Source organism: Protomyctophum parallelum (genome assembly GCF_964188405.1).
Source record: "Protomyctophum parallelum genome assembly, chromosome: 8".
NCBI lineage: Eukaryota > Metazoa > Chordata > Actinopteri > Myctophiformes > Myctophidae > Protomyctophum > Protomyctophum parallelum.
In genome coordinates, this window is record NC_139703.1 from 49396017 (window position 1) to 49411016 (window position 15000).

Below are 15000 nucleotides of genomic sequence, written 5' to 3' on the forward strand. Positions count from 1 at the left end.
ATAGCGCCACCAGGAGGAATACTTTTGAAAAACATATTTGTTGATATTACTCCCGCAAATCGTTACACACTATCTCTATAGTCATGTGTTCAAGCCGGATCCGTCCGATATTTCATATTTCATCCTAATTGGCTAACATTGGCTTTCAAAGTTTGCAGGATTGGCCCGTTTTGAACAAAAAGCCTCAGATCATGAACGCAGCGTGCAATTTACGTGAAATCTTTCAGACTTTCCTACTAGGCGGAGGAATATATCCCACACTTTTCACATTGGCCTGTTATAGCGCCACCAACAGGCCACACCTGACCTGCCCTGGCCATGACCATGCATGTACATTGTACAGTATGTAAATATACGGCATTATGTGCAGTATGCATGTTTGGATATATTTATAATTATATACCTCATACCAACCAAACACCTTGGCCTTAACTTTAGCAATGCTCCTGTTTTATGCTAAATGTAAACACAGTTTAATGTACAACATTACAGCACAGATTACAGCTATCATATCATCTGTTAATATGCTATACACAACCTTATAGTTCACAATCAGCAAGCACAGCTCAAAAGTTTTCTGGAAGCAGAAAACTCAACTTTTAGTTTCCACTCCGTACTGTAGCTTCCCAGAGTCTGGCAGACCGTGTGTTATGTAAGAATAGTGCAGTGCACTATTCCATGTGCTGTAAATGTGTAACACGATTCTCTTTTTTTTCTCTCCCTTCTTTTCTTTCCTGGACCATTACCCCATCTTTCTCCTCCCCTCCCTCCCCCCCCCCTCACGCCTGCTAGACACACTGGCCAATCACGCTGTGCCTCAGTACCTCCCCTGCTCTGATAAAAGGGAGCCAGGGACCAGGGTGGGTCTATCTGTTCTGCAGCGTCTCCCAGCAGCTTCCACTAACACCAGCCCAGTGCTGTAGGATCCGTCTGCAAACCATGTCTACCAGAGCCGCTGTGAAGACCACCACATACTCCACCAGGTCCAGCTCCGCCGGGGGCATGCAGGGCCCGTCCCAGGGCTTCAGCAGCCGCTCCTTCTCCGGCTATGGGGGCCGCAGTGTTGGCAGTGGCAGGCAGAGCTACACCGTCCGCAGCTCCTACGGGGGCGTGGGGGCAAGCAGTGGTGGTGGCATGGGATTTGGGGGGCTCAAGGTGGCCGGGGGCTATGCGGCCGGTGGGTCCAGCCAAAGAGGCGGCGCAGTAGAGTTTGGGTATATGGGTATGGGTGGCGGGATGGGCCTGGGCATGGCAGGTGGCATGGCCAATGGAATGGTAGCCCCCATCACCGCTGTGACAGTGAACAAGAGCCTCCTGGCCCCCCTGAACCTGGAGATCGACCCCAACATACAGACGGTCCGCACCCATGAGAAAGAACAGATCAAGACCCTCAACAATCGCTTTGCCTCCTTCATTGACAAGGTGAGTGGTTTCATGTGTCTGGGGGTTCCAGTGTTGTGTTAGTTGGCTCCATCAGTTACCTGAAAGGTCCTCAATGCACACAGCATAGAAAACACTTCAATATCACAGAACCGTCACTGAACTACCTGTAATTCAAAATCAATAGCTCAAGGTGATGGAAAAGTAATATCCTGAGAGAGCATCTTTGAAATTTGTACAAACTGGATTGAAACCAAAACAGCATGCTTCTCTGTGTAAGCCTTGGTGGAGCGGGTATCTCGTAACGTACACAATATCCTGCAATACGATAAACAATATCCAGAGGTTATGAAAGTAAACAGTGTGGCAGATGTGCTATTTCATTGTCCCCCGAGGGTAAAGCTGCAGTAGGCGTGCTATTTTTACGCTAACCATCAGGAGTTTCCTGAGAACTACTGTATAAAGAGTGGGAGTGGCAGGGGTGAGAGGGTTTAAAACAAGTAAGACAAGCTGTTGTTAAATCAGCTGATCTTATTCCGTATCTCTTCAGAGGACTAGCTTGGTGATCTGTACATTGTCTTATATACTGCACTAGGAATTGTAGAAGCCTACTGTATATGGTGAGGTTTTCTTGTCTGCCTTATAAGGCGATGGCATAGATCAATGCATACATTGTTGTTACCATGCATCCATAATCAAACAGAGATAAGAGTTGAGATCGATGACAGAGCTGTCACGTCCATCCCAAGACAAGGTAACACTGTTCTTTATACCAATCTCTCATTGCACTACATACCTTAGTGGGGCCCCTCGTTAATGAGAGCATCATAGGAGCAATGACAGGTTAAACCATAAGTAAATTACCTTTGCCTTATACTATCTTGCAAAAAAATGAAGTTGTAAAGCAAAGGACAACTTTATTACAGGCACACCCTGCACCCACACACACACACACACACACACACACACACACACACACACACACACACACACACACACACACACACACACACACACACACACACACACACACACACACAATCATTGTTTGCTGAGTGGAAGCACTACCCCACCCAGGCCAGGGTCTCTGAACAAAATGTACAAAGTTGTAAAGACGGGAATTGTACCAATATTGTGAAACAGTGCCACTCTGTGTTGAAACACAGTAAGTAATTATGGGATGGAATGGAGCAGCTAGATTTTAATTACTGTGACATTTGGAGAGAGTTGGATTTGAAATAACTAGGCCAAAACAGTCGGCAATAAATACACCAATAGCCTACAGTCTTTGGCGTAGTTTTCTTTTAGTTCTGATAGTGATACCCATGCATTCTCTTTGTACTATAAACAGAATTATAGAAAGACGAATAAATACAATAAACCCATTCTTCCAGCTCTGCACAGTTGATGCACGCCCATCTGTGTCTGCCATACTGTACACAATGCTGTACATTCCTTCTGTAGCGTCCCACATGTGTTTATCATTTTACTGAGAATGTATTGGCTTGTCATGGTTATAATACCTTCCATTCACTGTCCTATATGGTCTTATCCATCCTTCAGTTCACCCCCCCCCCCCCCCAATCCTAACACCCACCCAATAACAGATAATTATGCATACAGTAAGAAAATTGAATATGGCACAGTTTCTCTTGTACTCTTTTGCTTACTTCGTACTTAAAATAACATACAATATTTTACGTAATTTTGACTTTAAAACTCTTGCTTTTTCCACTACAACAAATTTCCTGAGGGATAAATAACGTCATAAACAGTGTTAATTTAAATATATGAGGTTGTAAAATCAACCACTTAAGATTTTGTTCTTATTTATCTTAATCTGTACATATTATTTAGGACATTCACTATGATTCATTCCATTGTCTGTGTCTTTCCAGGTGCGTTTCCTGGAGCAGCAGAACAAAATGCTGGAGACCAAGTGGAAGCTCCTGCAGGAACAGACCACCTCCCGCTCCAACGTCGATTCCATGTTCGAAGCCTACATTTGCAACCTGCGTAAACAGCTGGACGGCCTCGGCAACGAGAAGCATCGACTGGAGTCAGATCTGTACCACATGAAGGGCCAGGTTGAGGACTTCAAAATCAAGTGAGTTGGTTATGGGTTAACCCATTCTGACCTGAGATCAGATTCTAAAAATGTCAGTCGCTCTTCGATTTTTCAAAAATAGCAGACCTACAAGCTCGTATCGCGCCACTCGGTGGCGCGATATGAGCTTGTAGATCTGCTATTTTTAAATAGCTAAAGCATGACATGATGCTGACACCAAAATGGGTGCCCGGTCAGAATGGGATAATGTAGATTTAGTTTTCTTATCTATAACTAGGCTATTGACCTGCCAAATAATAATAATCTGATTTATTTCAACTGAGACATTCGGAAATGACAGGAGGAACATTTGCTTCATTATATTTTCTCATCTTTCCCAGGTATGAAGATGAGATCAACAAACGCAATGAGTGTGAGAACAACTTTGTCCTCGTAAAGAAGGTCTGTTCAGTTTGCAATGACGTTCATGGAGTCAGAACTCTAATTAAGCTTTAAAGGTTCAATCTGTGATCAAAATGTAAACAAATGGGAGGCACCACCAACAAAGTAGCAGTGGAGACACGTTTGTATTGTTAACGATCTTGATACGATACGATACGATACGATACGATATATTTTGGGTTATTTATCTGTTTATGTTGGTAATGTTTGGAAACAATGGAGTAAAACATATATTTAGTTCATTTATGAAGGGTAAGGTAAGAATATTCCAAGAATATCATATATTTTCCATCTACAAATGTGATCCTGGGCTCTACACAGTACACACCCTCCGCCAACCTAGACACGGGGAGAGCAACGGACTTGAACTCATGCTTCCTTCATGCCTGAGTGTCCAAGTTGCTCCTTTAAACCTGCATTATGTTCATTTAAATCCAGGATTGGGCCTTTAAGCAAAGCAAAGGCACACAATTGCTCAATTCTAGCTCATGCTTTAGTGCTGCTGACAACGAATTAATATTGTCAATGTTTGTGTTGTTTTTCCCCCACCCAGGACACAGACGCAGCCTACATGATCAAAGTGGAATTGGAGGCCAAAATGGACTGCCTTTCTGATGAGATTGAGTTCCTGAGGCAGGTCTATGAAGTGGTAAAGATCCCCGTTTAATGTTTATATTCCCATTTCATGTTCCACTTGAAGGGTGAAATGATACAAAGGGAAAATGGGTCACAGTTTTGATTTGTGTGCAACACAAATCATATTTCTGATTAATTGAAGACGGAGGACCACAATGTAAAAACAAGCCTTAGTGCTCTTTGGGGGTCTTTTTAATCCTCTTAGCAGACCTTGTATTGAACTATGCTTTCCTGTGCTTATTCTACAAAACTGTTAATACAGTTTTCAATCAATCAATCAATCAATCAATCAATCAATGAAATAAATCATTTTCTTCAATGTAGACTATAAAGAAAGGTTGAAATGATGTGTTGTAGGAGATCCACGAGCTGCAGAGCCAGATCAAGGACACATCGGTGGTGGTCGAGATGGACAACAGCCGTAACCTGGACATGGACGCCATCGTGGCTGAAGTGCGCGCTCAGTACGAGGAAGTCGCTAACCGCAGCAGAGCCGAGGCCGAGACGTGGTACCAGACTAAGGTGAGGTGATCTCTGTGTCCAGTGCTAGTAATGTTACTATAGTAAGGTTACAACCATAGACTGTAAAAAATATGGACAAAGCGTTCCCCGGGTCTAACATGAACGTAAAATGAAGCCTGAAATCCCTTGCATTCTAATGCACTGTAAATCGCCATCTTTCTAGATCCGTTTTGGACCAGCTGGCCATTGGCTGGCTCCGTTTTGGACCAGCTGGCCATTTGCTGGCCCAGACAACGAGGCGGGACTTCCCCCCTTCTTCTCCGTTGGTTTTTATTTTGACTCGAGTGGGAGGGGAATCCCGATCATAGACTGTAACGGTAGCCACGCCCCTCAGAACATACGCGACTTTATGGTCATTTTTTTTAATTAATGGGACCATAATTTTCCAAAAAGAATATTATGACATTAGAAATGAGACTTTAAACTAGTGACTGGAAGAAGAAAGTATTCATGACCATGTTTATTAAGGTAATACAGTCTAGGTGAAGTTGGGCCAAAATACATGGGCCTCTATGGAGCTATGGGGCTTTTTGGGTCCAGTCCAGTGCCACAACAGGCCATTATATGAACTACCGATTTCAAATGAGGCTTCACGAAATATCTGGCTGACTGCCCCCCTGGTTACAACTTAACAACTTATATAAAAAGTTAAAACATGAACCAGGCCACCAGGGGCCGATCTCTACTACCGGTTTACTCTACTTCTAAACAGGAACACATGAACATGACGACATGGAGCTCAGCCAAACATTACATGACCATTGTGGATACTGAGCGGACACCAAAACAAGGCAGTGTTCAAACTGGGCCGGCACGGCCGTTTATTATATTCAGATGCACTCTTCCGTGCGTGGCGTCAAAGGTATAACTCAAATGTCAATTATAACAAAAAAACACCGCCTCTTCTCTGGCGGGGGTTTGGGTAGGGATCGCTTCCCTACCGGGCTTAGTGCGCCACTATTACTATATCACTCTGTCCCCGGGTTTTGACAGGGGCTGTCAATATTCTCCCGGGGAGGAGGAAGTGTTATCGCTGTTCATTCGTCCGGGGTAGCGGGTTACCTACAGGAGGAGAACAGGCGTTTTAGTTTCATGCTCAGGTATACGGTATATGTCTGGTGTGGTGTGAGAGGGTGAGGTGTCGCTTACCGCCAGGCATCTCCGAACTGTCCCTGTCAGCTGTCAGTGGGGAAATGAGAGCAGGGGCAGACATCGCTTCCTTTTTAGCCTGGCGTGGGCGAGTGCACTTGGACTTGGGCCAATAGGCGCACTTGGCCTTGAGCCAACAGATAGGCTGGGTAGTACGTCTGGCCGATGACGAGGCCGAGTGGGCGTGTCCCCCTTGGCCGTGCTCTGCCTCCTCCCCACTGGCTGTCTGGGCTCTTACTCTTACCTGGCGGGTGGTTGCCTAGCGACACCCCACACCATACAAAGTGTGTCACATTTCAGTGATGTCAGTGTTGTAGGTTGAGAGGCCAAAGCTTGCCCTTCACAGGTGGGTGCATTATTCCAACTGTGAACTATAGTGACTGGAGCGTGACTAGTACTGCATCTGGTCTGTCAAATTCAGCAAGGGACTGAGACCCCCACCCATGCTCTGGGTGCCTCTCTGATATAATAAATAGTGTAGGAAACTGTGGGTGTCTTTATAGGATAGGAAAAAATGTGCAAAATATATGCATCTCGTCATATTAATTACCATGTGCTAAGTGATCTTCTATGATGTTCCCCTGTATGTCACAGTATGCGGAAATGCAGCAGTCGGTAGGAAAATATGGGGATGACCTGAAATCCTCAAAGGCAGAGATTTCTGACATGAACCGCAAGATCTTGAGACTTCAGTCTGAGATTGACAATGTAAAGTCACAGGTGAGGAGCATTCAGGAAATGTTTCAGTTTTTCATCGGTTCTTGTCGTCTCTAACTCTGGTCTGGCTTCAGAACTTTGTCCCTTGCCAACATGTAGGCTACTGTAGCAGAAATCACACTTCCTAATGACCTTTTCTCTGTCTCCTCCTTATTTTCATTTTAGAGAAACAGCTTGGAAGCCCAGATCGCGGAGGCTGAGGAGCGTGGTGAACTGGCAGTGAAGGATGCCAGACTCCGCATCAGAGATTTGGAAGCAGCTCTGCAGAGAGCTAAGCAGGACATGGCTCTGCAGGTGCGTCAGTACCAGGAACTGATGAACGTCAAGCTGGCGCTGGACATTGAGATCGCCACCTACAGGAAACTACTTGAGGGAGAGGAGGACAGGTGGGAGTTAGACACACACATGCCATATATGAGTGCTATATGAGAAATAATTATAGGCCTAATAATTCTTATTTCACACATTTTTTTTCCTCCGTCTCTCTCCTTTTGTTTCTTTACAGGTTGGCAACAGGAATCAAGACCAGTGTGTCCAAACAGACCTGTAAGTTCATGCTCTTGTGCTGCTTTGCTGGGTTTTTTTGTCACAACAGGCTCATGTTGATCATGCCGTGCATACTAAATATAACTTAAAAGGAAACTTCAACAGTATTTAACCTGAATCCTATTCTATTTCTGATGCTGCCCTTTACACTCAGTAGTGTGCATCACCATTCACATTTCTGTCTTTTTTCTGTCTACTTAACATGCAGCAATGAAAAGCAACTACAACGCCTATGGCCTGGAAACGAATCGCACCCCCTCCTATAATCTCAGTGCCTCTTATGGTGGAGTCAAAGCCAGCAGCACTTCTTTCGGTGGCCTTGAGGGGTCAATGAAGAGCCACATGGCCAACGGCGCGTTCAGCAATAAGGCCAGCTCTGTGGCCAGCAGCAAGGCCAGCACCATGACCAGCAACAGCTCCTACCAAGCAGCAGTTACCAAGACCGAAACCGTTGTGGTCAAGACGATGGAGAAGGCGATGGAGAGGGAACCAGTAGTGTGTCCTCCGATGGTATCGGTGTGTCCTCCAGAGGTATCAGTGTGTCCTCCAGAGGTATCAGTGTGTCCTCCAGAGGTATCAGTGTGTCCTCCGGTGGAGGAACCAGCTGTCAGTGCTGTAGAGCAGGCGGAGGTGAAGGCAGAAGCAGAGTCGGAGTCGGAAGAGGAGGCGGAGGCTGAGGCGAAAGAGTGAAGCGAAACGAAAACGAAACGAAAACGAAACGGTCTGTTGATGAGTTTTGGTTTGCCGATCTGTTTTAGCATCAGGAACTAGATTAAAATAACACACATTACCTATCCCATGCAATTAATTTGACACAGGGTACCAAAGAATGGATCTGATGCATATAATGTGCCGAAAACCCAGGTTCAAGTTGTCTTTTTCTTGCTTCAATGCCATCCTAATATGGATGTTTACGGGATGAGTTGTAGGCCTACTTTAGGTCTCTAAAGACCTGCCTAGTTACAGACGTTATTCACTGTCAAACATGCACTGCCAGTGTGGGTCTTTACTATCGCAGTGTTCTGTGCACTGACACTCCAGTGTGGGTCTTTACTATCGCAGTGTTCTGTGCACTGACACTCCAAAGTCCAGCAGGTGTCAATGTTGTACATTCTTTCCTCTGCTGTTTGCTCTTCTTGCCTTTAGAACCATGCAAAGCACTGCTGTTGTATTTTCTGCAAACACTGACACTGCAATGACACTACTGCTGTTAATGGGCTTCCATGGGATTTATGTGGCGGAAATTAAACCATTGTTATGCTGAACCTGCTGTAACAGGAGGCTTACAATGAAATGTATAATAGAAATGGCAATTTCTTCATATCACTGCATGCCCTCCCAAAAAAACAATACACTGTGAAGGAGCTTTTGTCCTGGTGGACTGTTGTCAGCAATGTCTGCTCAGTGCTGTCCTATTTCTCCAACAATAAATCCTCACCAAACATTAAGTTTCATGGTCTCTCGTTGTATTCTGATTTAGTCAGCTATGTTTCACCGAAGGTCTTCCATAACACCTATTTGGAAACTCACTTCATCATCAATCTTTTTTGTGGGAACAAAATGCAATCATCATTTGTCATATGACATAATGACAGGAAAGTAAAGCAGAGAACATTGCTGAAAGATACTACTTTAAAATTCTGCCCGAGGAGTCATATTAGTAATTACATTCCAGTCTATTTACCTAGCCTGTGTGAGACATCACCATTTTATATGCAGAAAGGAATCGTGACCCTTTAGATTTTAGATGTACATACACTTGAGTATGCCGTATGTAATAGCCTATTTCAGTTGTGAGAAGGTGATGAACAGCCTGCATAAGAGATTGACAGCATTTTCCACAATAACAAGAGAACAAGAACTGATCAAATGCCAGAGAATGTTCCACCACTACCACTTAATTCTCTTTTTCAAGACTGTTGGGAAACAACGGTGGCACATTTAGAGGCAAGGACAAGAAAAGAAAACTCTGCACAAAATCACTGAAACACTTCCTATCATGCATGTACAAGTCGAGTAAACACAGAACATTTTCAGAAGCAATGGGTGGGTTATAAACCCTGTCAAAGGCGGCGTGCATGCGCACGTGTGCATGGACAAGTGCTCATGTGTTTACTCAGGGCTGGGACATTCTAAAATCGTGGTTAAACACAAGTAATAAATGTGATGAACGAGAGGGTTTTCATTTACCATGATGGATTATGAAAGAGGGGTTATGGGCTTTGAACAGGAACAAGTCTGAACAGAGAGCATGGATGTTGATGCTGCTGCACCTTTAGGCGAAGTGAAGTCCCAGACACAATGTGTGACGAATCCACCCTTCCGGAAAACAAGAGAGATAATCTCATCATCAGTGCTGAGAAGACTACAGTTTGTAACATGTTATTTGCACAATCAAGGCCAAACCTTTTCGGTTTCTATGGTTGAGTCATAATGATGAACAATGTGACCAACTATAAATAATATTATATCAAGTTTGTGTTTGTGGGGAGGAGAGATGAAGGCTGATCTTCAGTCCGTTGCCCTGTCAGGGGTTCAGTCTTTCAGCCGTGTTTAAAGGCTTCAGGGCTGAAAGGTCTGCTTAAAGTTAAACCCTCCATTCTTTGTCAAAACTGACCTGAGTTGCAACTGTACTTGGACTGATTTTTCCTCGCTACAACAAATGTCTTCACCAAATATAGCTGATCTTAGGACACGCTGTGAGTTTGTAGATCGGTTATTTTTGTTTGCTAATGTTCCCCCCAAAACATGGATGGTGGATTTCAAGTGGTTAAACCTACAGTCAGCCGGATTAGTAACAACAGATCCACTTAAAACTGTTATTATGTCTCATATCTTGTTGTCACGTCATTATGATCCAGCACTATATATGTTCCTGTTTGTGTAATAAACTTTGTGTACCTTTAGCATGATACTGTCTCGTGTAGCGTTATTGTTCTCCCGGGCACGCCGCCACAGTCGCCGTACCGAAGGAATACTTCAACCGGATTATCACACACCACCCAGCCTGCACGCACTACCCGTCTGTCAAACCAGACGAGGGTCCAGTACTTAGAGATTACAACAACCGCTACGCTCTCCTTACAGCCAATGACAAACCCAGCTCAAACCATACCCCACTGTCAAAATGACAGTGCTTGAACTGGACTACGAATGGTATGTATGCTATGGCAAATCCGAGGTGGAACTAAAACAAAACACAATGCATTTTTGTCTGTTTGATTGAAAGGACTGGATGGATCAGATATGCTTGTTTGAATGTACACATGGCATGGGTGTTGACGGAGACAAGTGACAAGTGTACCCTAAGTTGAAGATAAATGAGAAAAGCTTTGCTGAGCTGCTGTGATGGATTGACGACGGAGCACATCACTTTTCCTTTTGTTCTCGAACCCAAAGTTGACTCTGCACTAATGGCATGCCATTCATTTAATGGTGTCAACTGTTGCTTTAGTTTTTTCTCTTGTGCGACCACCGAATGTTTCTGTTTCTTCAAGGCACTCTGCAGTGCAGAGTAAACATGTTCACACCTACCTCACAGTGCATTTTCACTTTAAAACGGGCATAAATACAGAAATGTTGTAATTGCGCAAAATGCAGAAGTACTTATGTACATGTAACGCTCAGATTAGTTTACGCTAAAGCTCTCAGAATATCTAACCTGAACATAATTTAACCAGAAAATCTTGAAAATAACTCTGGCATGCTTGGCCTGCTTGATATGCATTTCCTCAGTAAATCAGTTCAGACATGACACTTTAGTTGACTTCTTCTTATACTGTAGGGCAAATGTAAGAGCCAGCTAAATTATTTTTGCAATAAACTGTTATATCTTTGAACCCTCTCCATGAAAGCGTCTTGTCGGATTTAACAGCTCAATTTCACTTAAAGACATGATACACCGCAGGCAATACAATTCATTACCCTGTCAATTTGTCTAAACTTCGATTTGTTCATACATGATTCAACAGAAATGGTACAAGACTGTCTGACAACTTTCATTTTATAATACCATAGACTACATTTGCGTGTGTGTGTGTGTGTGTGTGTGTGTGTGTGTGTGTGTGTGTGTGTGTGTGTGTGTGTTTTAAGTCTGTCTCAAAGCTTGAGAAACGGGTTTGAATTCCTCTTGGCTCGGGCTGGAGATCACTGACAGATAGAGGAACACAATCAGAAGGAGGAACACAATCAGAAGGAACAGAGTGCATTGTATGTACATATGCATTTGGATGCTCGTTTAAGGTGTGTCTCACTCTCAGTGTGGGAAACAAAACACACATTGCTTTCACATCAAATTGAAGCAGCTGGAAAAGCTGGGACTATACATACAGTACATACACCCACAACACAACAAGTCATTAATCATACTTTGTGGTTGACACAATTGTGTGCATTGTTTTAGATAAGATAAGGTCATTATTAGGGATGCACCGATCCGATACTCGTATCGGAGATCGGCGCCGATCCAGGCAAAAATTCTAGATCGGGTATTGGTGGCAAATGGGCCGATCCATTATCCGATCCGATCCGATCCAATCCGATAATTATGTGTAATTACAGTATGAAAACAACTCTACCTCCTCTGTGACACAGCAGTGTAGTATTGACAGTATAACATGTGGAATGCAGCCAGGCTAGCCTGCGCACACATTAACCTGGTCTAAAATTGTTGCACAGTTATTTAATAAATAATTCAGTGCATTTATATCTGTGTTTGTTACATTTTGTTTTACAAAGTTGGGAAAGTAATGTTTAAGTCAAGCCTTGATGTTGCCTTACACAAAATAATGATTCCAGACTCCACACAGTGAGGCATACAGCTTAATAGGTTATTACGTTTCTTTGTGGGGGGTATCGGATCGGTACTCTGTATCGGCAGATACTGGACCCCCATGTATCGAAATCGGTATCGAATGCCAAAAAGCCGGATCAGTGCATCCCTAGTCATTATAAGTTTTTCAAGCCAAGGACCCCTTAGCTGTGAGAGAGATGAAGCCAAGACCCCTAAAAAAACTACATTTTTAATTAGGGTTGTCCCGATTTTCAGACTCCTCACTCCAGATGTGCATTTTGGGCAACTTGAAAGCAAACTCCACACGCCCCAACATTTTATTTACCTGCCATAGTGTCAAACCCTTACCCCTGTGTCGGATCGGTGGTTAGACTTTTGTCAAATATTTGTTTGTTTTCACAATATGGTTTCTATTAATATGTTGGATTCATGTTAGTGTATTTTCAAACATTTCACCACAATACTTTTCCATATACAACAAGAATGAGAATGTGTGTTCCTGTGTCACAAATGTACCTTAATTCATACAGTAGATAAGGATGCCTATTTATTTAACAATGTCTACTGTATATTGTGGATCATTGGTAATTTGTAAACTGTATAACATAGTTACCAATGTCCTAGCCAGAAAAGTGTTGCTGGTAGGTGTTGAGTTCCATGGCCATTGTCACTGTTGTAACTGACTCGTTTTGAAAGAATGTTCATCTTCAGTTCTGTGATGTACATGAACTGACACTGTACAGACACTGATTGACAGCTAACCAAATCAAGCTCGACTGAGTGGTTTTCCCTCATTTTCTACATAACTGCAGATAAGTCGCAGTTAAAATATACTGTATATCTTATCTATGATCTGGCTGCCCTACCCTGAGAGGGGAACACACCCTAAATACTCCAATGAGGGTGTACATAACATTAGTTAGGGTTTGGACAGGTTGTAGATACAGCCTGTGTTGCATAGCTGAGTTTGTGTAGACACTAGACAGTAGGCCTCCCCACACTCATATCACATCATTCTGTGCCAGTTCAATTATTATTGCCATAATCTGAAAATGTGATATCCAGGGAGAGAGGTCAGATATATTAACATGTCAATTACAAGATTTAGAACAAGATGACATGCTTCTCTCCACGTAGCCTATGACACTGACACATGTATCTGCTCGACATATGGATCAATGTCTCATTGTGTGGTTGAAAGTGAACCAGTCTCCCTCAAATTGTATTTACCCCGTTCAGTTTGTGACATAACAGCATGCAGAAGTGGTTTGGGGTTGAGGTGATCAGTGATGTCCTTATATTTGTGGACACTAGGGCCTTACTACTATCACTATCACTGTGTGGGGTTCAAACCTTTTTGGTGACACCCACATGCACACATAAGAGCCACCAGTGCCTGAATGCCAGCCCAATGAAATAAAGAGCCCTTTCATTGTAAATCACTTAGCAAATCTCTTGCAGAACCGAGCGATTCCACTCTGCACGGCTCAAAGAAAGGCTAGGCTATTCCACCCCAAAGTGTTCCGTTGAATGGCTTTTTAATGGGCTAATCTGTCAAAAAATGTAGGGCTTGTTTCTTAATCATTACTATATAAAGCTATATAAAGTATATACAAATTTGTCTAAGATTGTTTAGCTTCTCTTGTTTCTAAATTGTTAGGCCTACTTAGTCCTGATTATGTTGTCCGATTCAGTCTATATTACATACTAATATATTATTTCAGCTTTTATTGTTTTTCGTTTTTTTCATTTTAATTCAGTTTGAGTACCCACACTCCCAAAAGACTGTGCACGGCTGGCTGTGCTTTGCACACACACTGCATGTCTGCTTGTTTGTCTTTCTCTCCGTCTCTGGTGCGTGCACACACATACACACACCTCACTTCTTGGTGTGGCACCGAGGGTGTGGCAGAAAGTTAATGATCAGAGTTTAGATTACATTACATGTGCATATAATTTCCCCTTTCAGGGTAAGCGGGTTGGGGTAGTTAGTCCTCATGCACTGATAAAGGCACATTCGACAGTTACGAGTTAATGGACCCTTCATTTTACAGAACAGGAACAAAACATGAAATTGATTGACTTGATACAGCTCCTTTATAAAAGGCTATAACGCACAACATGCTCAAAAGGTTATGTTGATTATATACACTAACGTCCAGCATTATCATAAATACAATAGATTTTACCCCATTCTGACCGGGCACCCATTTTGGTGTCAGCATCATGTTATGCTTTAGCTATTTAAAAATAGCAGATCTACAAGCTCATATCGCGCCACCGAGTGGCGCGATACGAGCTTGTAGGTCTGCTATTTTTGAAAAATCGAAGAGCGACTGACATTTTTAGAATCTGATCTCGGGTCAGAATGGGTTAATCAGACCCAGTGTGTGTCCGGCGGAAACCTCGTATGAATCTGATCTCAGGTCAGAATGGGTTAAGTGGAAAAGTTGAAATACATGGTGGACAAAGAGGCAGCTCCTTGGGGGTTCATTCTGAAATCTGCCTGTTCGATTATGAGGAATCATGCTTGCAGAGTTTGACCTTTTGGCCTGAGGGTGGTGCTAGAGGAAAGGTCATGGGGTCATTTAAACATTTAGGTCATAGAAAAACTAAATAAATAAATAATCACGTTAACTATAATGCAATTAAACATGCTTATACATGATTACATGAAGACACTGCTGAACATGAATAACAGCTCCACTCTGGTTGCATACTGTAGCATATCTTATTTTCCACGTATGCA

At 43.1% G+C, this 15000-nt stretch overlaps 1 protein-coding gene across 1 annotated transcript; it reads left to right on the plus strand.

Moving 5' to 3' along the window:
• Positions 1 to 865: 865 nt before the first annotated feature.
• LOC310863863 (keratin, type II cytoskeletal 8-like) lies at positions 866 to 8907 on the plus strand. Its single transcript, XM_083772371.1, has 9 exons — positions 866 to 1422; positions 3279 to 3487; positions 3829 to 3889; positions 4443 to 4538; positions 4883 to 5047; positions 6791 to 6916; positions 7079 to 7299; positions 7419 to 7459; positions 7668 to 8907. Exons 1-9 carry the CDS (start codon positions 940 to 942, stop codon positions 8147 to 8149), a joined length of 1884 nt encoding a protein of 627 aa, XP_083628497.1. The 5' UTR covers positions 866 to 939; the 3' UTR covers positions 8150 to 8907.
• The last annotated feature ends 6093 nt before the right edge of the window (positions 8908 to 15000 follow it).